The sequence below is a fragment of the Oryx dammah genome, unplaced genomic scaffold (assembly GCF_014754425.2).
Source record: "Oryx dammah isolate SB20612 unplaced genomic scaffold, SCBI_Odam_1.1 HiC_scaffold_5, whole genome shotgun sequence".
NCBI lineage: Eukaryota > Metazoa > Chordata > Mammalia > Artiodactyla > Bovidae > Oryx > Oryx dammah.
In genome coordinates, this window is record NW_024070189.1 from 106,100,811 (window position 1) to 106,123,258 (window position 22,448).

A 22,448-nucleotide genomic window follows, 5' to 3' on the forward strand; every position below is an offset into this window, starting at 1 on the left:
TCCTGCCCTCTAAAGGTGGCAGTCCCTGCCTGCCCACTCAGAGGCCGGCTGGGGTCAGCGGAGCTCCTGCGTGGAGGCAGGGCGTGGGGCTGTGAGGCAGGGCAGCTCACCAGAGAAGAGGAGCCAGAGCTCGCCCCGGAGGCTCTCCGGGATGCCCTTCAGCACCAGCTCCCGCGTTCGCGCCGTGCGGTACATGCACATCCCGCGCCCGAACTCAAAGAAGTGGATGTTCCACGACTCCTCTTTCATCTTCTCCTTGGCCTGGGGGAGCAGCAGACAGGGGGACTGCGGGGCTGACCCAGCGCCACCTCCACCCCTCCTCCGAGGGCTGGGGTGGTGCTGCGCACGGCACCGCCCTCAGCATCCCTGGGCCCCGTGGGCGGTCAGAAGCCCACGGTCAGCGCTGCGGCACCAGTCAGGCAGGGTGTCCCCAGCACTGTGCAGGGTCACCCGAGAGCCACAGATGCCACCCCACCCCCCAGCCGGGCCTGCATGGCGGTGGGGCTCCCTGTCCGGGCTTACCCCCTTGGCGCCCAGGTCCTCCACAGGCGTGTTTCTCTGGAAGAGTCTGAGCAGGCCCTGGGAGGCGGTTGGTGCCTCCTGTGCACGGCCCCCTGGGAGGCCACCGAGGGGCGAGGTCGGGTGGGTGGGCTGTTCCGACATCTCCTGGGGTGCAGGGGAAGGCTGGGAAACAGAGCAGCAAGGCAGGCCCTGAGCGAGGCCGCAGCCCCACAGCCGGCGGGCGGTGCGCCAGGACAGGCAGGAGGCCACGAGGTGGCCCAGCCCTGCCTCCTCTCTGCCCAAACACACACCTGACTGCCCTCTGGCACCCGGGCCAGGCTCTGGGGCCCGTCCTGTCAGACCCTCTCTCCGGGAGCTCAGGGCCAAGAGAGAAGCAGCCCCCAGGAGAGTTCTTCTGAACTCTGTGTCCCCTACAAGGGCCTGACGGGCCACACTCACGGGTACTCCCTGGGGAGCTCCTGCTCCTGCTCCAGCCTCGGGGTGCAGACCCTACCAACCCCTGGAGGCACAGCTGTCCTCAAGCCCCAAGCCCCACAAGGCCCCTGGCCACAGTGACCAGCTCGGGGGGAAGGGCTGGGAGAGAGCCCCAGGGCCCCTCCGGGACACCAGGCTCTCCTTAGCAGTCTGCCACGCTTCTGACAAGGCTGCTGGGGCTCCAGGAGGCAGAGATGCAAGACAGACCCAGAACCAGGTGTGTGTGGGGGGAGTCCGTGCCCGTGGGCCGTCTCTAACCATCAACAGGTCCCTGGTAGGGCTGTAGGCCCTTCCCCAGGGGGAATCCGGCCAAACAGCAAGAGAAATGGATCCTGGGGCGTTCTGGGAATATCCTGGGGGGCATTGGGGGCTGGGAGAAAAAAGAGGGGCACTGGGGACAACGGTCTAGAAGGAAGCCCTGATATTCAGGGTTCTTCCCTGGCTTTCTGGAATTGTGGCCCCTAGTCCCCACCCAGCAGGGCTAGAAAGTAAGTTCTTAGGCCCCTTCAAGTACACTGTAGATGACAACAGACTTCTGTCCCCTGCTTGTGGTCTGGGTTCCACCTGCAGGCCCCTGACTTCAAGGTGAGCACACGGTCACAGGCGACGGTCCGTGTAGTAGGCCAGAGCCAGAGCCCCCACTTTCTGCTCTCCCCTCAGCTCCCTTCCCGGGTGCCCACCAGCAGGAACACCGCTATTGGATGGACACCGGTCACTGGTTCCCCTGAATCCACTTCTGCTGCCGCAGAGGCTCCCCATTTTTGGGGGGACACAGCACATCTCTCTCTACTCTTGGCCCCACACTTTGTGGAATCCCTTGAAGCATGGGGTGGTGGCCACAAGCTAATTAGTATTTGCCGCCCCTGGGCTCGGGGGCACTATATCGGTCACTTTGCGGGGAATGTCAGGACAAGCCAAGGAGGATGCAGAGGGCGGCGCCACCATCCTGGGGTCACACACAAATGGGGACGACAACCTCCTGGCTGAAAGCCACGTCTAGTAGAGAGAGCCCAGCTCTGCTGACAGGCAGCTGAGCGTGCGGCCAGGGAGCTCTGCGTGCTTCGGTCAGAGCTGGGTTTCCGCCCTTGTGCTCATCAGCTCTGACTCCCCCGGCCGTGGTCCATCTGGTATGCAGCAGGGGTACGGATGCTCCCTATACAAGAACCACAGCTGTGACTGCTTTGCAGGGAACATATTCTAAACTCATCAAACTGTACTCTTTCAATACGTACATCAAGCTTACCTCAGTAGAACAGTTTTTAACAAAAAGGAAAAAAGGAAAGAAAATTCTACTAGGTTCACGTCCATGGGAAGATCCCCTGGGGAAGGGAAAGGCTGCCCACTCCAGTATTCTGGTCTAGAGAAGCCCAAGGACTGTGCCCCATTGGGTCTCAAGGAGTCAGACACGACTGAGCGGCTTTCACTTTCTTCTTTCCCTTGCATCCATGGTCGGTTCCTCTGCCCATGACTGGTGTTTTCAAAATGGACTTTAGATCAACTACAAACACATTTTCAAGACAAACTGTCTGAATCCAGGGGCAAGACCCTAGACTGAAAGCATCCTGATGCAGAGATTTCTGCTTCTGGCCCGAGGATCCCAGCAGAGACAAGGACAAGACAAGGTGGACTTTCAGGCCACAGAGCACTGCACAGAATCAAAAACCTCAGTGCTGGAAAGGAGACTGACTCGAGGATGTGACCTCCGCGATGACCATCCCCCGTGACAGACAGGCTCCTGGGGTGACGGTGAGCCCGAGCCCACGCCTGGGAATCCTGTGTGTTCCTAATCCAGTCTCTCTCTCCTTCCCCTCAGTAACTGTCTTATCCATTCTTCCAGCACCAACCTCGCAAACCACCTGCCTTCCTCACTTCTACAGCCAACTATTTATCTGAGCAGGCAGAAGCATGAGCAATTTCACGGCCATCCACGGTCACTCCCGCTGGCCCGCCCTCCTGCATCCGAGCCTGTGCATGCCAGGCCCAACTCTCCCTCCACTTGAGCCCAAGATCCTACCGCTCTGGCCTCTAGGAGCTTCTTCCGGCACGCGTAGAAGATATGCCCTCTCCACCGGATTCGTTACCATCAGTACAGAAATCATGCTGGTGTCCCTACCAGCCCTCCCTGTTCTTCATCTGGATGGTGCTCACACGTTGTGTCCACTTGGTCAAAGTGTGCCAAGCTGTGCCCTTAGGATCCATGTGCTTTATTTTTTATTTTTTAGGATCCATGTACTTTAGAGCATATACATCACACTCTCATTACAAAGTCAGTCCCTGAAGGCACCCCTGTGAGTCTCAGCTGGCCTTTCTACAAAGTTTCTGGAAAGAGTTGCCTAAATTCACTGTACCTTTCCTTCTTCCTCTACTTTTTTTTTCTTGAGAAAGTGTCAGTAAGTGTACATTTGTGTTCTAACAATTACCTTCATCCTAATGATGTCTTTATCTAACACCCTGGGTCCCCTCTTTTTAGACACTGGACTGCCCCCTAGGGACAATACTGAAATTGGCCAGCAGCTCTGTTTTTCCCCGCCCCATCCTTTCCCCTGCCGCCATATAATTTAGTGACAGACTTCTGTTCTTACTTTAAAAGGCAGTCAGTGAGCTTATTCTGATCTCCAGACTTCCTGCTGTCACATCTGCGTCACACTCCGTGCTGTCAGAGCACACAGAATCACACGTGTCTTGTCACCTGTTCCTCGTCTGTATCTATGCCGCACATACACACTCCATGCTCCCACCAGGCCGCCTGCCAAAGCCTCTCTGGTTGTTTCTTGGTTGTCTGAGGTTGTTCACTATTAGACTCATCAAAACCTGATGGCTTCCCTGATTTCCTGCAGGTTCCTGATGGCTTGTGGTCTTGATACTGAAATGTCAGTTTCCCAGATAGAAAATCCAGGGACCACAGCATTTTTTACGGCATATTTTTAAAATCTTGCTCTATTTGTATAAAATGTTGCTATGAAAATGTCTGATGCCTCTCTGATTTCCATTCCTTCATAAATGACTTGGTGTTTCTTGACTGATGGTCCAGAAGAATTTTTTGTAGAGTCCCACAGTTTTACTAGATTATATCTCAGTGTGTACATATTACATACTATTTTGTACTGATTTTCCAGATGTACCAGATGCTTTTCTACTGGGCGGGTTTAAGTTTTCTTTCATATTCAGAAAACTTTTCTTGAGTCACAGTTTCTATCAGCTGTTATTGCGTGGCTCTTGTTTCCTTTTTGGGGAGCTATGTCACACAGAGATTGGATCTTCTTTGCTTCAGTTCTTTCTCACGTCTCTTGACTGCTGCTTCTGCTGCTGCTAAGTCGCTTCAGTCGTGTCCACCTCTGTGCGACCCCATGGACTGCAGCCCACCAGGCTCCCCCGTCCCTGGGATTCTCCAGGCAAGAACACTGGAGTGGGTTGCCATTTCCTTCTCCGATGCAGGAAACTGAAAAGTGAAAGTGAAGTCGCTCAGTTGCATCCGACTCCTAGCGACCCCGTGGACTGCAGCCCACCAGGCTCCTCCGTCCATGGGATTTGCCAGGCAAGAGTACTGGAGTGGGGTGCCATCGCCTTCTCCGCGTCTCTTGACTATTTTCTCTCTATTGGACTCTCCTTTTTTCTTTTCTGAATCTTCTACCTCTGGCGTGCAGTTTATGCTTAGAGCACATTCCCGGATGGGCTGGTTGCCGCTCAAGTGCTCAGTAGCCATCTGTGGCTACTGTACTGACAGCTGCACCTCGATTCCATTCTCAGCACGCTGCCAGAGCAGCTCTGCTACAACACAGACCAGGTCCCTTCTCCAGCCCAGACTTTCCACTGGCTCCCACCGCACTCAGAGTCAGGGCTCAGTGCTTACAAAGGCCTACGGGCTCTGTACGCTCTGGCTTCCCACTCCCTCTCCCATCTCAGGCCTGAGCCCTGTCTGCTCTCCTCTCCGCAGCCCTTTCCCCAGATACTTCCTGGCTGGCCCCTTACTTCCTTCAACGCCACTTGATCAGAGCCCGCCTGTCCCCTGGCCATCCTGATCCTTTTATCCTGTTTTACTTTTTCCACGGCCCTTACTGCCACCTGACACACTTAATGGTTATTTCCTTACTGACTTGTCTTTCTCACTAGAATATAAGCTCTAAAGGGGCATAAATTTTGTCTAATCAGTTCTATTTCTAGTGCCTAGAAGAGGATCTGACACCTATCAGGAATGCAATAAAATGTGTTGGATGAAGAAGGGCAGGTGGTCAGAAGGGGCCGTGGAGCCAAGCTTGGTCTGGCTGCTCAGGTCCTGCCATCTGTGGCACCGGGCCTTGAAAAGGCAGTTCGACATTCCTGCTCACGTCCCTTTTCACCAGACCAACCTCGCTATTCCTTGAAATCACAGATCAAGCCCAGCCTCCTCTAAGAAACTTTCTTAAAGTCTCCAGCGTGCACTGATTCTGCCTGTTCCCTTCCCATCCATTCTTTGTCTACTTAACAGTCTGCTGAGCATTGATTAACGGGTGGGAAGTTTATGGCTCCAGTGCTACTTGGTGGGAACGCAGGCCTGCAATGCCAGAGCTCCTGGTTTTCCTGGAGCAGCCACGCGGGTGGACTGTTATATGGACTCTTCTAGTGTTTTCACAAATCTAGACTGATGATAGCACAGACATCTTGTTATACCAAGAAGGACGGAAGTGATCAAACAAGGTCACGGTAATGTCAAAAGGACTTAGGCCACCTGAATAACTGTCCTCTGGTCATAGACGGAATGAGGATAAAAACTGTCCTGAGCTGAAACAAATCAAGTTGCTTAAATATGTAAGTTCATAATTATACTAAAAAGTAAACACAAAAGCTGAATTGGTCACATTTGGAGGATACTAGAAAACCAGCTTGTCCTTTTAACAACCGGTGAATAAAAAAAGGATTTATTCTGCCTTTTCTATATGAACTGTGTCTCAGGGTGACCAAATAGCTGATGAGGGTAAGTTTCTCTATACAAAAATATTCCAGCTAGTGAACAGAAGAAATGATAGAACTGAGTGCTCCCATTTGCAATCCTAATGAGTTACCTGAGGCATTACTTAGGCAATACTTGTCAATGACCGGTAACAGCAAATAACCAGGTATTGTACACCTCTTGGTAGAAGCACACAGCTCAATCCTGCCTACAAGTGCCTGTTCCCCACCTCACACCAACATAAACAAATCAAAAATCGAGCTGGATCTTACCATTCAACCACCAACCTACAAGAAACAGGGCACAAAAGAACCTATTAAAGGCTTGCAGGGGAGGCAGTCAGCAAACACCAGGCTGCGAGAAACTCGACAGCACAAATGACCAGTTCCTTCAATAAAACACTGCAAGAAAAGACAGCGAGGGAGAGGGAGAAAGAGATGGCAGCAGAAACCTGTAAAGAGATTACAGCAATCAACTGCGACAAATATATGATCTATGTGTACCTCAATTCAAATCTGATCAAACTGTAAAAAGTACATGTGCATCTGGGGAAATGTAAACACAAGTGTGGAAGTCGCTCAGTCGTGTCCGACTCTTTGTGACCCCATGGACTATACGGTCCATGGAATTCTCCAGGCCAGAACACTGGAGTGGGTAGTCTTTCCCTTCTCCAAGGGATCTTCCCAACCCAGGATTCGAACCCACGTCTCCCATAGTGTAGGCGGATTCTTTACCAGCTGAGCCACCAGGGAAGCCCATAACACAAGTATCTGATGTTAAAGAATTATTAATACTGTTGGTATAGTAAGGAGACTGCAGTAAAAGGTAACCCTGTAAGAAAGACTGAAGGGAGAAATGCCAGGTAAATAAACCCAAACGGGCAGGCCTCAGCAGCGTGGCTCAGTGCCGGATAAGTTCATGAGGGACAGAGATGAAGGGGGCTGGTCCAGGCAGAGACGGCTTCTCATGTGGAGTAAGGCTTGAGGCAGGCAGGCCGACTTGAGGGAGTCTTGGGGTACAGAAAGGTCTGAGACCCTGGGCCCTGTGTGCATGGCCAGGACCCCTGAGACTGGGGTTGGGTGAGGTTTTCCAGCAGCACCAAGTGGGGGCCCTCTCCACCCAAGGGCTCTCCTCCTGCCCCTGCCCCACCCCGCTGCTCTGGGGGGCCCGCTCACCTCTGGGGCTGCATCCACGATGCTGGCTTTCTTCTCTGCTCGGCTGCCACCTGACGGCTTGGATGGCATCTTTTGGAGGAAGTCAGAGATCCTCTCAACCAAGAACTCACGGTCTTTCAGGTTGGCGAACAGAAAGGTCATTTTGCTCTTAGTGCTAATAGATAGAGGGCTGGGCAGGACGCTGGAGCAGTCGGCTTTTTCCACAATGGTCACCTGAGAAGCCAAAAACACCATCTGGGGTTTGCATCTTGTGATATAAAGCCATGTGGTTTTGTGAAGGCAAGAGTACGGTGGGCTCAGGCTGCCTTCGGGGCACGGGGCGGGGCGGGGAGGCAGGGCTCTGCAGGCCTGGGTGCTTCCTGACTCTGCCACTCACTGCTGTGTGCGTCCTGTGCACATCTGAGCCCCGTTCTCTCCACTGCTGATGGGTGTGAGGGTGTCAGCCTCGGAAGACCATCCTGAGGGGGGTGAGGCAGAACGTAGACCCTGAGCCCAGCTGCTCTCTGACCAGCTCCCTCAAGGCTGCCAGTCCTGCCCCCGTCCTAAAGCGAGGCAAGAACTCATTCCCCTCCTCAGCCCTCACTCCCTCAGCACTTCCTGATTCTTGCCATGGGCCCAGTTCTTTTTTAAAAAATTAACTAAGCTTTGGCTGTGCTGGGTCTTTGCTGCTGCTCACAGACTTCCTCTTCGCTGCAGAGCGCGGGCTTTTCACTGTGGTCGCTTGTTTCGGCTCACCGGCCCTAGGTGGCGCTACTGGTAAAGAACCCGCCTGCCACTGCGGGAGACTAAGAGAGAGGGGTTCAATATCTGGGTTGGGAAGACCCCCTGGAAGAGGGCAAGGCAACCACCTCCAGAATTCCTGCCTGGAGAATGCCATGGACAGAGGAGCCTGGGAGGCTTCAGTCCGCAGGGCCCCACAGATTTCGACATGACTGAAGGGACTGAGCACAGCGGATGCCTGCGTGTGGCTGGCTCTGAGTGAGGAGCCCCTGGGAAGCCCCCTGGATGGGACGCTGAGGCCAGGGCTGGGGAGGGGCCTCCATCCTGACCAGCTGTGGCCACATTCCAAGAGCTGCCTGGGTTAGCCAGAGCTCTCTGATGTCAGGACCCCTCAGGAGAAGTGGAGCTGGGCTTAAGATGAGTCTGTAGCCAGCCCCCAGACCTCAGGGTCAGGTCGGGACAGCAGCCAGAACAAACCCACAGGCCTAGTGCCAAACGGAGTGTGGGGCCTGGGGCCACCCTGGGCCCCTCAGCCTGGAGCTGTGGCTCCTTTAAGTCTTTGCCTCTGACTTCCCTTGGGGAAACTGAGGCAGCACAGTACCTCACACCTATTTGCGACTATACCCACAACTTCAGGGCTTTGTACAAAGGCCAGGGAGGTCCCAGTGTTCTGTTTTAAACAGAATCAGACTACTGTGATTTAGGTTCTAACTTAAGAACCTCACTGTGCTTCAGTAATTAAGCAACCAGTATGCCTGGTTGGGACCTATCCTTGACCTCTGGGTCTGGGCCTTCTGTCTGGGTGGTGGTGGTGGGGTGCTCCCCCTCACTATCTACACCCTTCACTGCAGCACAGGACAAATGGCCTTGTTTCCACTAGAGTCAGTGTGGAAGCCCAAGAAAGTAAAGGGAAAAATCCCTGTGACAGGTAAGAGCTAGCTTACAGGTGAGAGTTGACCCTCCTCCTGAAAGGTTAAGAGCTGACTTCCGATGACTGTACCAGAGCCTGCGCCCCAGCCAAGGGGCGTGTCAGGAGGGGTCAGTGAGGGGGCTCTGAGAGGGACAGGATGCAGCTGGGGCATGGTCCGTGTCCTCCAGGCCCCCCAGAGCAGGGATATGCCAAAGTCCAAACGGAAGACCCAAGAAGGCAGGAGAAAGGGACACTCACCCGCAGGAGGCCATGGGGCTCTGACCCAGTGGGTCCTTTTCAAGGTTTCCTTGTGTACCAGTGTGAGCTCTGCTGGCAGGCCAAAGCCTACCCTGTCTTCCCACCAGGTAAGGGTGACCCTTGAGCGGGCATCCAGTGCACCTTACACCCCGTGGGGCCTGGTGGAGGACACGTGCTCAGGGTGGTGCTGGACCGTGTGCCCTCGCTGCTCATACCACCAAATCCTGAGCGGCTTCCCAGGCTGGGGACCTGGCAGGTCAGGGGAGAGCTGGCAAGGACGTCAGGCTCACCTCCCGCAGCGGTATGATGAGGTGGCAAGCATCCTCCTCCTTGCTGGCGAAGCAGATGTAGTTGCTGGAGATAAACATCTGGCCGGGGATGTGCAGCTTGTTGAACGGGGTCCACAGGGTGCAGCTCGTGTGGCCGTCCAGGCGCTCGTCCCTGGGCAGCCGAAATGTGGCACGGTAGCACTCGTTCTTGGCTCGAGCGTCCAGGTCTCTGGTGGTGGGAAAGGGGGCAGGAGTCAGGGCTGATACACTCACGAGGGGGCCTCGTGTCCTCGGCTTCCACACTGGACTCAGGCTCGTGGGGGTCCTCCTGTGAGCAAGCTGTGCCCAGGGACCTCAGAGTTCAATAGAACATGGACACTGAAAGATCCAGGGGGAAAATGCACACGTCCGTATGGTCAGCAGAGGCGCGGTCAACTACCAGCACGTCTGGTGTGCCCAGAAGATGCCTGCACCCACCCTGCTGCTTCTTACTGGGAAGACCCGGCCCCACCGGGAAACCCAGACAGGGCCTTCCGACAGGCAGGTGTGGAGTGAGGAGGAAAACGCAGGGTGCTAGCGCTTCCCCAGCAGTGCAGGGGCTACGATTCCGAGCGTCCACTGCAGGGGGAGGCAGCTTCAATCCCTGGTTGGGGAACTAAGATCCCAAGTGCTGAGTGGCTTGGACCAAACATCCTCAAAACACGTAGACCACAGGGTGCTGTTGCTTACGAGAAACACACCCTCGCTGGGCCTAGGACGGTGTGAGGCGGGCCGGCAGGGACCAATCCTTGTGAACATCCCCCCAGACCCCAGGGAGCGGCCAGCATTCTGAGCCGGGCCTGGGGGGCACCCCCGGCGGACAGTGCCAGCGCCTGCCCAGTCCCGCCCTGCTTGCTTTCTTCCCAGAGGTTCTGAGAGCCACCAGGTCACTCGCGTGAGGCGAGAGCCGTCCCTGGACGGCGTTCTGCCAGACGGTGCAAGAGTCTGGGCCTAGACCACGGGCTCTGAGCCCAAGGGCGTGCCTCTCACCGCGGCCGTCTCTGAGCTCCCCCGGCCTATGAGCATCCCCTGCCGCTGCCACGGAGCAGCAAGGACAGAGCTGCTCTGGAGGGCCGGCCCCGCGACTGCTCCTCGGTCTGCTGGTTCCCACACGGAGTGGCAGGGCGCTCGCGCCGGGCCTGAGCCGAGCCGTCTGTCGGGCGGGAAGGCGGCTGCGCTCCCTGAGCGGGGACTCACTGAGGCCTTCCCGCGGGGGGCGGCGGTCCTGGGGCGAGTTACTCTGCCTCCCCGGCCGGCTCCCCGCCCCGGCGCTGGAGAAGCGATACAGGAGGCACCCCCTCCGCGTCAGCGGCGGCTTTCAGGATGATGCCTCTGTGAACGTCCTGCACGACCGCAACCACCCTTCAGCGGGCCCCCTCCCACGCAGGGTGCCTGTGCCGGGTCCCCGGCGGGCGGGCCGACGCACCGCTTCAGCGCCGAGATGTTCCTGTGTGGCCGCGGCGGCCGGGGCGGCGCTTTCTCCTCCAGGAAGCCCTCGCTGTCCAGCAGCTGCCGCACCGCCAGGTTGGCCAGCTGCTCCATGAGCTTGAAGGTCTCCCCGATGTTGAGGAACATGGAGAAGAAGAGCTCCTGGTCCCGCGTGTCCACGCGGATGCTCTCAGGGAAGAGCAGTGTGGCGTTCTTCTCCAGCCGCGTGACGTCCACCCACTGCACCACCAGGCTCACTGGACGCCGGGGGATGGGGGGGACAGACACGGCATGAGGGCAAGCCCGCTGCAGGGCCGGGCGGCCGGCTCCTGACTCCCCCTTGGGCCCAGCCCGAGCCCGGCTGTGCGGGGCTGACCCAGCTCCCAGTCCCAAGAACCTCCTGGGTTTGCCCACAGAATGGCTGAAGGACGGCATGAATGAACAAGCAGAGGCGAGCGAGCTGAGCCCTGGGACCTGAAAAGCCCCAGCTGGGGGGACTGTCCTGCTCTGGGGGCAAGTCACAACATGGTGTGGCCGGCACAGAGAGGACACTGGCCCTGCCTCGTGAGCAGATGTGAAGGCGGGGGAGGCAGGTGAGGTTGGGACAAGCGTGTGCATGGCTGGGCGCTGGGCCCCGGAAAGGGAGCACAGAGCAGCTGACGCCCTGGGGCTGCTTTCTGGGGGTGACGTGGCAGCAGAGGGAGCAGGCTGGGCACCTGCTCTTGGCCCGAGGCCCGGGCTTCCTGGGCGGAGGGCCCCGCAGCAGGTGGATGCAGGGGCGCACATCCAAGGCCCCATGGAACCTGCAGCTGCTCAGGGATGACAGGGGCGCTGGCATGTTCTGCGTGAAAGAGGGGAGGCCCTGTGCAGAAAGTCACCAAGTGAAGAGCTGTGCTGGTTGATGCAGACACAACAGAGCCCCCAAGGGCCGGGTGATGTTTGGCTCAAGTCTGGGCGTTCTGCTCCTGAGTCACTGTCTTCTGGGGACTCTGGTGGTTGTGTGGGGACAGAACATCTGGGGGCCGAGGAGGCCGAGCCCTCGGGAAGCCTGGAAGTCTGGGGAGGAGGCGCACTTTCTAGAGGCGAGGCGGAGGGTGAGTGCAGAGGAGGATGCCAGCACCAGCTGCAGGCTGGGGCAGGGAGGGTGGGGGTGACGCAGGGAGCCCCTGCTGCTTGCACTCACCCTCCTTGCCCAGCAGAAAGGAGTAGAAGCAGAGGTGGTTGACGGTCAGGTAGAGCCAGCCCTGCCGGGGCACACGGCCCTTCCAGTAGCTGCAGGAATAGTAGTTGACCAGCTTCTCCCCCTCGGGCATCCCAAACTGCTTCCTCATTTTCAGCTCGGCCTCCTTGAACTTCCCAGGGTCCTCGTCTCCCTGGGGCTGCGCATTCTTGTTCTCTTCTGCGATGATGCCCTGGAGGAGGACACGGGGAATCAGGGGGCACTCAGGGCTCTTGGACACTGACCCAGGGCCACAAGCAGGGAGGCCCGACAGCTGCTCTGGCCACACAGAGCAGGCGAGTTCCCCTAACTCCCCGAGCTTTCTCTCTACTAGCTCAGAGCAAAGACTTTCAAATTTACATTTTAGTTATTTTGATGTAAATACCTGAAAAATATAATACATAAACATGGCAAAAAAAAATGCAAATAGTAGAAAAGGGAGTTCAGTGAGAAGGCAGTCTCCATCTGCTGCTGTAACCACTTTGCTGATTTTCTCCCAAACAGGCTGGCACTGATGCACCTTTAAGCAAATACACACGTCTGCTCTTTCCCTTCCTTCTTTGCCCAAATGGGATCTTGCTGTGGCACTCTTCTATGAACGGCATTCCTCATGCCAGTGTCCCAAAGGATGTTCTGTATCTGACACTCCCCCCCTTCCCATACCAGGTGGCTGCTGCCTCTGGCCCTTGCTCAAGGTCTTCGGGCCAGCGGCAGGGCCCACCCAGCTCAGGGCGTGTCAGTGCTGTGCCCCGCCAACATCTTTAGTGGGCTCACGGTGCCCAAAGATATCCCCCTGGGCCACAGAGCCAAACCTCCTGGGGGTACAACAGGTTCTTAGTATATCTGGCTCAAAATGTACACGTAAATCTTCCAGGGGGTATGACTACTCGATAAGCTAAAGGAATTCAAGGCAAGTGGTGTGGCCCAGACTGCCGCTTCCACGGAGCCTCCTGGCAGCCTCATGTCCCTGCCTCCACGAGTAGGAAAAACAGCCAGGCGCTGGGGTGAGGACCCGAGAACAGCACCTCCATTTCAGTACAGACAGCACCACTGTGCCTACAACCCCAGCATCTCTCTCAAGCTGCCTGTCTGCCTCCCCAGAGCACTGCTGCAGGAGCGAGCTCTGCATCTGAGCACCCTTCTCACTATCAAGGCCCCACCTTTGCGTCTGCTGCCCTCCAGTGTGCCTACCGGGAGGCTGGAGAAGGGGCCCCACCAGCGGGATGGTGAGCGCCAGACAGCCTATGGACCGTCACTGGCACCGTGGCCTTCAGGCCCCCTTCCTGGGTCTCAGCGGGTGCCCCCACTCCTTCAGCTGCACCTGGGAGCTCCCCAAGCAGGGAGCAAAGGAGCTGACATGCTGCTTTGCACTTTCCTCTGCATTCCCACTGGTCTCTACTGGAGTACTGGTCCCCACCAAAGGAACGAACCGCCTGGCCCCCAGAACTCAGGTTTTGTTTGCTAGCTGACAGAAGCGCACTGTTAACATCACTGGGTAGATTTTGAACGACTGATTTAAGTTCTTTAACAGTTTTAGGCATCTTCAAGTTTTCTATTCCTTTGCCTCAGTTTCAGTTCTATTCTGTGGCGGATCAGATAACAGCCCCCCTAAGGATATTCCTCTGCAGAAGAGAACGGCAACCCACTCCAGTATTCCTGCCTGGAGAATCTCCATGGACAGAGGAGCCTGGTGGGCTACAGTCCGTGGGGTTGCAGAATCGGACATGACTGAGAGACTAACACACTAAAGATGTTACATCCCAATTCCCAGAAGAGTTGAGAGAGAGGTACTAATTGATTAAACAAGTCAGTCAGGACGTCAGTGCCGCTGGCATTAAAAAGAAAGGTAAGGACCAAGAACTGCGAAACGCGCGGCTCCTGTTGTCGCTGTTTAGTCGCTCAGTCGTGTCCGACTCTCTGCGACCCCGTGGACTGCAGCCCGCCAGGCTCCGCTGTCCGTGGGATTTCCCAGGCAAGAATACTGGCGTGGGGGGCCATTCCCGTCTCCAGGGATCTTCCCTGCCCAGGGGCTGAACCTGCGTCTCCAGTATCGGCAGGTGGATTCTTTACTGCTGAGTCAGTCAAGGGAAGCCCTACAAGGTTCCTAAGAGCTGGAAAAGGCAAGGAAGTGGATTCTCCCTTCGAAGCTTCCAAGAATCAGTCTTGCCAATTCTTTGATTTTAGCCTATGAGATTTCATTTCAGACTTCTGACGTGCAGAACTGTAAGATAAGAAACTTGTGCTTACTTAAAATTAGTGTTTTAAACGTTTGGCTGTCCTGGGCCTTCTTGCTCTTGGGCTTTTCTCCAGCTGCAGTGAGCGGGAGCTACTCTCCAGCTGTGGTGCTTGAGCCCTCACTGCAGTGGTCCTCTTGCTGCAGAGCACGGGCTCCGAGCGCACGGGCGTCAGTAGCTGTGGCTTCCTGGCTCGAGAGCACAGGCTCAATAGTTGCAGCACACAATCCCAGACCAGGGGTCGAACCCGGGGATCCTGCGTCAGCAGGCGGATTCTTTACCACTGGAAGCCCTAAGAACTTCTGCTGCTTTAAATCACTAAGTTCATAGTAACTTGTTACAACAGCAACTGGAAACTAAAACAGGATTTTAATAGTGTCCATCTTGTCTTAATTCTTATAATTTATGGGTGTAAAGCTGTTTATGGCATTTTCTTTTTTTTAAACTCTGCTTTTCTTTTTAATATTTCATTCCCAACATGGCTTGAGGTTTTTCTCTTTTGTCCTGTATCACTTTTGCCACAGGTTTGTTTATATTTTAGATCTGTTTTTTGATCTGTTGTTCTTCTGTATCATTTCTTTATTTTCCAAGAAATTAACTTCTCCCCTTTGTTACAGGCATACCCTGGAGATACTGCTGGTGTGGTTCTGAACCATAGCAGTAAAGCACATATAAGCAAGTCATACAACTGTTTCGGTTTCACAGTGCATATAGAAGTTAGGTCTACACTATACTGTAGTCTATTAAATGTGTAATAGTATTGTGTCTAAAAAACACAAGGTACCTATCTTAATCAATAAATACTTTACTGCTAAAAAATGCCAACTATAATCTGATGAATAATAGAGTCTTCGGTGAATAGTAAATCTTTCTGTGATCATTGTATTTCCGTCTTTCTAATTTCCTGGTTTCTCTGGAATTCTTCTAATTTACTGGACACTTGGCTCACCACCTTTCTTTTTTATCACAGCATTATAAAACATAAAACGTAAGACTTTACATTTCCTTCTGTGTGCTGTTTTTACTACATCTCACAAGTTCTGATACACAGTAGTATGTCTATAACTGTCCAGTTCTCTCTTTTTCTTTTGGCGGCACCATGCATCTTGTGGGATCTTAGTTCTCCAACCAGAGGTTAAACCACAGTCCCAGCAGTAAAAGTGCTGAGTCCTAACCACTGACTTACCAGGGAATTCCCTCAACATTTTCTCTTTTGTAAAACACAATCTTTAATTAATGACTTATTTTCGGCTGCCCTGGGTTCTCGTTCTGTGTGGGGCAGCTCCTCAGTCATGCTGCGAGGACTGCTCACTGCAGGGGCTCCTCCTGTTGGGGAGCACAGGCTCTAGGGTGGCTGCGATTCAGCAGCTGCAGCTCGGAGGCTCCCCGGGCGCCCTGTCGGCGTCTGGAGCACAGACTCACGGCTGCGGTGCATGGACTCAACCGCTCCGTGGCACGTGGACTCCTCCTGGCCCAGGGATCAGACCCGTGTCTCCTGCACTGGACCCTGCACCGCTGAGTCCCGAGGGAAGCCCCCTCACCTCAACATTTCCTAATTTCCATTTTTAATTTGACTCATCAAGAGCTTTGGTCTATTTTCTTGATTAGTTTGTTTGGGCTTGGTGTAAGAGAAACATTCCATAATGTTGCTGTTATTATTATTATTGGCCAGCTATTCAGTAGGAGAGTGAAGACTTGCCTCTGCTCTCTTTGCCTAGTTTCCTGGAGCTAGAAAAGCAACACAGGCCCTATCCTAACTCACCCCAAGGCACACAGAGAACTGCTGAGGAGCTCTCGGTGCTCTCTGCCCAGGTCTAGGAAGCTCTGGCATTATGAAGTCACAAGGGCTTGCCCAAAGCAAGTTTGTATCATAAACTCTGACCTAGTAAGGGCCCTCTGAGGAATCTAACCCAAGGCAATAAACCACCAGAAAGAAAAAAAGGCAGATACACATACATACATTCTCAGATAAATGCTCATTAGGCTACTTATTCCCTAAAGGGGAAACAATCTAAACATTGCTGTGATAAATTTTTACACACTCATAATTATTTTGCTACCTGCAAAATATTCCACTAAGAATATCACATATGACTGATCAAGTCCCCTGAATATAAGGTGCTCAGTACAGTATTCATATAGAAAAAAGTAAGTACCGTGTTAGCAAGTATGGTCACTCTCGATTAGCAAAGGAAAGAACAGCTGCTTTCCCTCTTCACACGGGACTGGGAGGCACTGTTCCCTGATAGTGCTTCAGGGAACATCCTGATACATATGTCATTCTGCACATATGAATACACTCTAGGGTGAATTCCAAGGAATGCAATTGCTGGGTCAAAATATCTGTGCATTCTGAAGTAATGTTAGCTTTATGATAGAAAGATACTTCATATTATCCTGTCATTTCCATCTTCTTCCTCTGTTGGCCAAGGAACTAGACACAGAGCTGTATATCTGCATACTTGCTCTAACACTCTCTAAGGGAATGGGAACTCCCAGCTACACTTAGTCAGACTCTGGTGGCTGGCCAGAAGATGCTGCCTGCATACAATGAGTTCAACTGCCCCTTTCAACACCAAGAGAACAGGACTGGATACTTCATTCCGCCTCTGCTTCATGGAGCCAAGAACTAATCATGTTGTCTGAAGTTTACAGAGGATGACACAGGTGAATACTGCTAGCCCAAAGAAGGGAGTCAGAACCAGTATGGAGAGTGAGTCTTACGTGTATCTTGCCCTTGACGAAGGTGGTGATATCTTCCTCATTGTCAAAGATGGACAGCGTCTGGAGTAAGTTATTTTCCAGCCATTCCCAGTGTTTTGTGATCTCTTTTCGGGAAGAACCTAGGGGTGGTTTGGTGGAATAAAGAAAAGGAAAATCACAAAATCACCAGGCCTTAAACATAAACTCAGAGTTGAAAATGAGTGACCTAATTTGCTATACAAAAAAGATTACTATCTTTCACCTGTCTACTCTTTCCATATATATGTGTGTGTGTGTGTGTATATATAGCAAAAGTCATAAATGGTCCTGATAAAAACACAAAATAAAAAAATGCAAATAGAAAGAGAGTCACGAAAAAAGTAAAGCTTCCATTGCCCTCTAACACCAAGAGCAAGAGTGACTGCGAGTTTCTTGTGTCCCAGAAATAGTTCATACACGTGCACATTTGCTTACTTACTTTTTTTGAGACAAAAGGACTTAACGTGGTCTTCCACGTGTAGGTGATTAGCCAGACAGTCAGACTTGGTATAAGTGACTGCAGTTCTCCCAAGAATTTAGGCCTCCACAGACGGCAGCGGGAGCTTCCTGCAGGACTTCAGGTCCCTGGCTGGCTGGTCCCCTGCTGGACCAGAGGCCCCCTCCCTCTCTCTGAGCCAGATGACCCATCCAGGCCTCTGACTGTTCTTCCTCCTCCCCCGAGTTCACAACCCACCTGGACCCTGTCTCTTCCAGGAACCCTTTGTTTCACCCCTGTTTGACTCTTTCAGTTGCTAGCTGGCCCTCAGGGTCTGCCTCACCTAGGAGGGTGGTCCCTGTCCTCCTTAGGAAGAGGGCCCCTCGAGGGCACTGCAGGCCCCATGGAGATGGAAAAACTCAGAGGCAGCCCAGCGCCATCCCAAAGACCGAGGCAGCTGCTTTCTCCGCCTCTATCAGGGAACTGGGAAAAGAGGCCTCGGGAGAAGTAGAAGGATGAGGTGAGTCTCTTCCCCATCCCTCTGGCACCCCAGTTTTGGGGGTTTTTCATGTGTCTGGCAGGGGGTTTGCACTTAGGAACTCTTTTCTAAATGAATTCGCACAAGAATAAGGAAAGGAGTGAAGGCTCTGCTTCCTTTCCAGTGTCCTGGGACAGTCTGCCGACTGCAGGCACCCAGAAGGCCCCACTGTCTCGGTGGCTGCGGGAAGGCCCACACACTCGGATGGGGGGTGGTGGCTGTAGCAGAGACGCGAGTTCTGCGTGACTGTGGGTGACAGACCTGATCCCTGGCCACCTCATCCTTTCCTGCCTGGCCACAACTCTTCCACCAGCTGAAGACCCCGTCCTGGCTCCATTCCGGCCAGGCCGAGTTGGTCCCTGTCATCTCCTCTGGCCCAGCTACCTGCTCAAGCTCTGTCTTCCAGAGTCACAGTCCAGCCTGTCTTGGTTAGGGTTGATTTCTTTTGTTTCTTTACATTTACCCAAGCAGTTCACCACCCTAACAAGCAACTGCACGGAAAGACCCTTTCCCACGGGTCTGTGGGAGAATGTCCATGTGAAGACGATTAAACCCAGAACCATACACTAACAGTGATAATCATGACGATAAGCATAACGACAGATGATTACTGCAAGAGGTAACCATAAATAGAAGCTCCTAAATCATCCATGAATTATTATTTTTTTCATTTTTCTTTGCATATCTATTATGGCCTCCTTTCCCTAGTGCATAGAGGCCAAGGCGTAGTTGTTAGGAGAAGGGAGTTCTTTCTTGCTTGTTTTGCTAAGAACCCATATTTGAATGTGAAGGTTGAATCTGCTTGTGATGCAACTCTCACACATGTTGCTGGCAACCTAAAACAAAGCAATCTTGTTCACTATACCTGTGTGGATCTGCCTGCACTTTAATTATAAATATTTACATATATCCACATGAAAGAATTATTAGTTAAAAGCAACTTGATCTTCATTTGAGTTCAGTTCAGTTGCTCAGTCGTGAGCGCACACCAGGCTTCCCTCTCCATTGCCACCTCCTGAAATTTGCTCAAACTCATGTCCGTTGAGTCAGTGATGCCATCCAACCATCTCAACCTCTGTTGTCCCCTTCTCCTCCTGCCTTCAATCTTTCCCAGCATCAAGGTCTTTTCCAAAGAGTCAGTCCTTAGCATCAGGTGGCCAAAGTGTTTCCAATGAATATTCAGGACTGATTTCCTTTAGGAAATCATTTAGTACCAAGTAAATACTGAAACTATCTCTATGCTGGGTACTGGTAATAAAAAATATAATAGTTAATTAAATTCTAAGTGCTATTTCTGTTTTTTCAGAACTTTTTATAAATTATCTTATTTGATTCTTGGAGCACCTTGGAAACAGGCACAGTTATTTTCATTTTATAGGAGGAAGCGGAGGCAGAGTTAGGTTGAGCATGTTGCCCAGAGTCACCTCGCTGGCAAGTGACCAACCGTAATGCTAACCCAGGCTGCCTGCACCCTCTTGGAGTTGCTGGTCTGGTGGGAGAGCAGCAAGCCTTCAGTGCAAAAGTGCTGCTGGGGACGCGGCAGGTCCAAGGGAGGGAGAAGCGGCACGTGGCTCTGGGGAGTCTGGGAAAGCTTCTATAGAGTGTGACATCCAGGCAGGTGCTCAACAGAGCCGGTGGAGGCAATGTGGATGCGGGGGGCGCTGTAGGCACCTCAGCCAGGGCAGCTGCGGTGAAGGACTTCAGGCCCTGCAAGTGTCTTGTCTGGCTGAAGGCCAGGTGTGAGCTGGGGGAGGAAGACAGAAATGGAGGCAAGCAGATCCTGAAAGTCCTTTGGTGGTGGTTTAGTTGCTAAGTTCTGCCCAACTCTTGCAACCCATGGAGTGTAGCCTGCCAGGCTCCTCTGTCCATGGGATTCTACAGGCAAGAATACTGGATTGGGTTGCCATTTCCTTCTCTAGATCTTTCTGACCCAGGAATCAAACCCGGGTCTCCTGCATTGTAGGCAGATTCTTTACCAACTGAGCCACGAGGGAAGCCCCTTGTAGCTCTCCCACCAGACCAGCAACTCCTCGAGGGCATGAGCAGCTTGGATGAGCATTACGGTTTGGTCACTTTCCAGTGAGGTGGCTCTGGGCTACATGCCCAACCTAAGCTGAGGAATGCCTCAGCTTCATCCTGTAAAATGAAAACAACTGTACCTGTCTCTGAGGTGCTCTAAGAATCAAAAAGAGAACTCATAAAAAGTTCTGGAAAAACAGAAATAGTACTTAAGATTTAAAGGGGAAAAGTCCTTTAATGGCAAGCTAAGGAGTCAAGATTCAGTGGGAGGCGTCAGGAGGGGTCTGTCTTTGGAGAGCTGAAGTGTTGTGTGGGCAAAAACAGAGCGGCACAGGCAGGTGAGCACAGGGGTCTGGCCGGGGCAGGAGCTCCCCAGTGCAGCGCACCCCTCGCCGGGGGCTTCCCACAGGCCCCCAGAGCAACCGCACGCCTCTCTTCCCGCAGAGAGGCGGCTCGCACTGCCACTGCCCCCCTCCATGCCCTCTCTGAGAAGGAGGACCCTGAGACACAGATGGGCGCCTCGAGGACCCATTTCAGCACGAAGCAGCTCCTCTTGGCCCAGGCACACATCAACTGCCCCGGGCGCCCCCACACAGGCAGCCGCGGGCTCCTGCAAGCGCCCCACTCAGGGTGCCCTGTACCCAATCCCAGCCCCCATAGCTGCAGTCCAGCTGCGAACACTCTCATCACCCCTTCTCAGGTCTCCAAGGAAATCTTACCCTGAGGAGCAGCGACACGGGCTGCGAGCACAGAGAGGCGTGCAGCACAGTGGTCACAGGTGCTCTGGGTCTGACCTGGGCTTCCCAGGGACTACAGGCAAGTTTATTAACCCCTCTGGGCACAGTTTCCTCATCTTTAAAATAGAGGAAACCAACGTTCTCCCTTCTGGAGTTGCTGGCAGGCAGGCAGTGCTGTCTGAGAGCCAGCTATGACTGCTGTTCTATCCCAGGGACCTCAGCCAGGCTGGTTCCGCTGAAAGGGGACTTCCTCCTGGATTCTCAGGAGAGCGGCTGTTTCCTCTTAGGACAACCATAGCTGATTCTCGTTATTCACAGTGGTTACGTTGTACAAAGGTTCCTAGAACACTGAATTTGCCGATACTGCTCCCAGGGGAGCTACAGGGCTAAGTTCCTATGAGCTTCCGGTCGCGACATTTTCATCAACTGATCCAAATACTACTTTGTCTTATGTCTTTCTGCTTAAAGCCATCTTATCTAATACACACTTTTAATACCCTAGCACTGAACTCATAGCCAGGGGCACTGTAACTCACGCCTGAAGGAAGCGCCTCTAACTCGTATTTTCTCCGTAAGGCACATCGCAGCTTCTTGCCCTTAAAAGCACCACACGCCACGTAGCACTTTAGCATTATACTTGGGGCCGTTTTAAACAGCAGAGTCATCAACAGGTAACACAAAAACATGAAGAGCACGGCGCTGAGATTTCTAAACGGAGACGTGTTCATGGTTTGACCGCTGAAACAAGAAGGCAGAGAGGCGGCTTGCTCCACCTCAGCGGGGAGCCTGTGTGTCTGGTGATTCAAATTCTTCACTGCTCTGCACACACACACTTCCACAGATGTCCAAAATCACCACAAGTATTGATTTTGGGGTTTACAGATAACTTTCAGTGAGTAGGTGCATTGAAAAATTACGTAGTAATGAAAAATGATCTACAGTATCATCGTGTGAAAAGGTTAGCGGAACATGGACACTGCCCCAGGCCAAGCCCTTGGAAAGGGCACAGGGCTTCGTGACACTCACCTCCACCTGCCCTGCATCCGTGCATAGCCATGTTGCCTTCCTAAGGTGGACGCTGGCCTGGCCTGTGCTGTCTGAATCAAGGGCAGCACCAGACTCTCAGTAGGCGGAGTCCCCCCCTCTCTGGGTCAGGCCCTGCCCAGCACCCCTGGTGATTCAAGGCACCTACCGCACGCCACTGTCCAGTAGACCTGCGAGTCCTGGGTCTGGTGGAGGATGCGGTAAGGGGCCACCCGCGCGCTGGAGTCCAGCACCACATCCAGGGTGCCCACAAGAAGTCCTGGCAACAGGGCAGAGAGAAGGGAGGGTGAGGGAGGGCTGTGCTGGGAGCTGAGCTTGGCTGGAGGCAGCCACGAGGGGAGCACTGCCCCACAGCCCCAGCCCAGAGCGTGAAACATCGTGCGTCATCTGAGTCCATTACATTAACTTCTTTTTCCTCAAAGGCCTTCAGCCAGTTTCTGATCCCTATCAAAAAATCCCCTCCTACTTATTCCTGTTTATCCTCCTGACTCAGAAACACCTGCAGGCAGGGGCTGATTCAAGTTTTACAGGGCTCAAAGCTCACATAATCCAGGAGGCCCTCTTCAAGAAAAACGCAAAATCAGATTTGAAAACTAGCATTTGTCAGAATGAGGAAGTACAACAAAACAAAACAACAAGGACTTCCCTGGTGGTCTGGTGGCTAAGACTTTACACTCCCAATGCAGGGGTCCGGGTTCGGGGCCTGGTCAGGAAACCAGATTCCACATATTGCAACTAAGACTCAGCACAACCAACC

General features: G+C 53.4%; 1 protein-coding gene across 3 annotated transcripts in view; it reads right to left on the reverse strand.

The window, feature by feature from the left end:
• The window catches only part of TBC1D9B (TBC1 domain family member 9B), a 35,870-nt gene extending 13,787 nt beyond the window's left edge, over nucleotides 1-22,083 (reverse strand). For all 3 annotated transcript variants that reach the window (XM_040241380.1, XM_040241379.1, XM_040241377.1), the window contains exons 1-8: nucleotides 21,840-22,083; nucleotides 16,900-17,018; nucleotides 11,906-12,134; nucleotides 10,721-10,979; nucleotides 9,277-9,484; nucleotides 7,099-7,311; nucleotides 523-684; nucleotides 111-261 (exon numbers count right to left, since the gene is read on the reverse strand). In XM_040241380.1, coding sequence (XP_040097314.1) covers nucleotides 111-261; nucleotides 523-684; nucleotides 7,099-7,311; nucleotides 9,277-9,484; nucleotides 10,721-10,979; nucleotides 11,906-12,134; nucleotides 16,900-17,018; nucleotides 21,840-22,068 — 1,570 coding nt within the window. In that variant the 5' untranslated portion in view covers nucleotides 22,069-22,083. The remainder of the gene's footprint in view (nucleotides 1-110; nucleotides 262-522; nucleotides 685-7,098; nucleotides 7,312-9,276; nucleotides 9,485-10,720; nucleotides 10,980-11,905; nucleotides 12,135-16,899; nucleotides 17,019-21,839) is intronic.
• Between the last annotated feature and the right edge of the window lie 365 nt (nucleotides 22,084-22,448).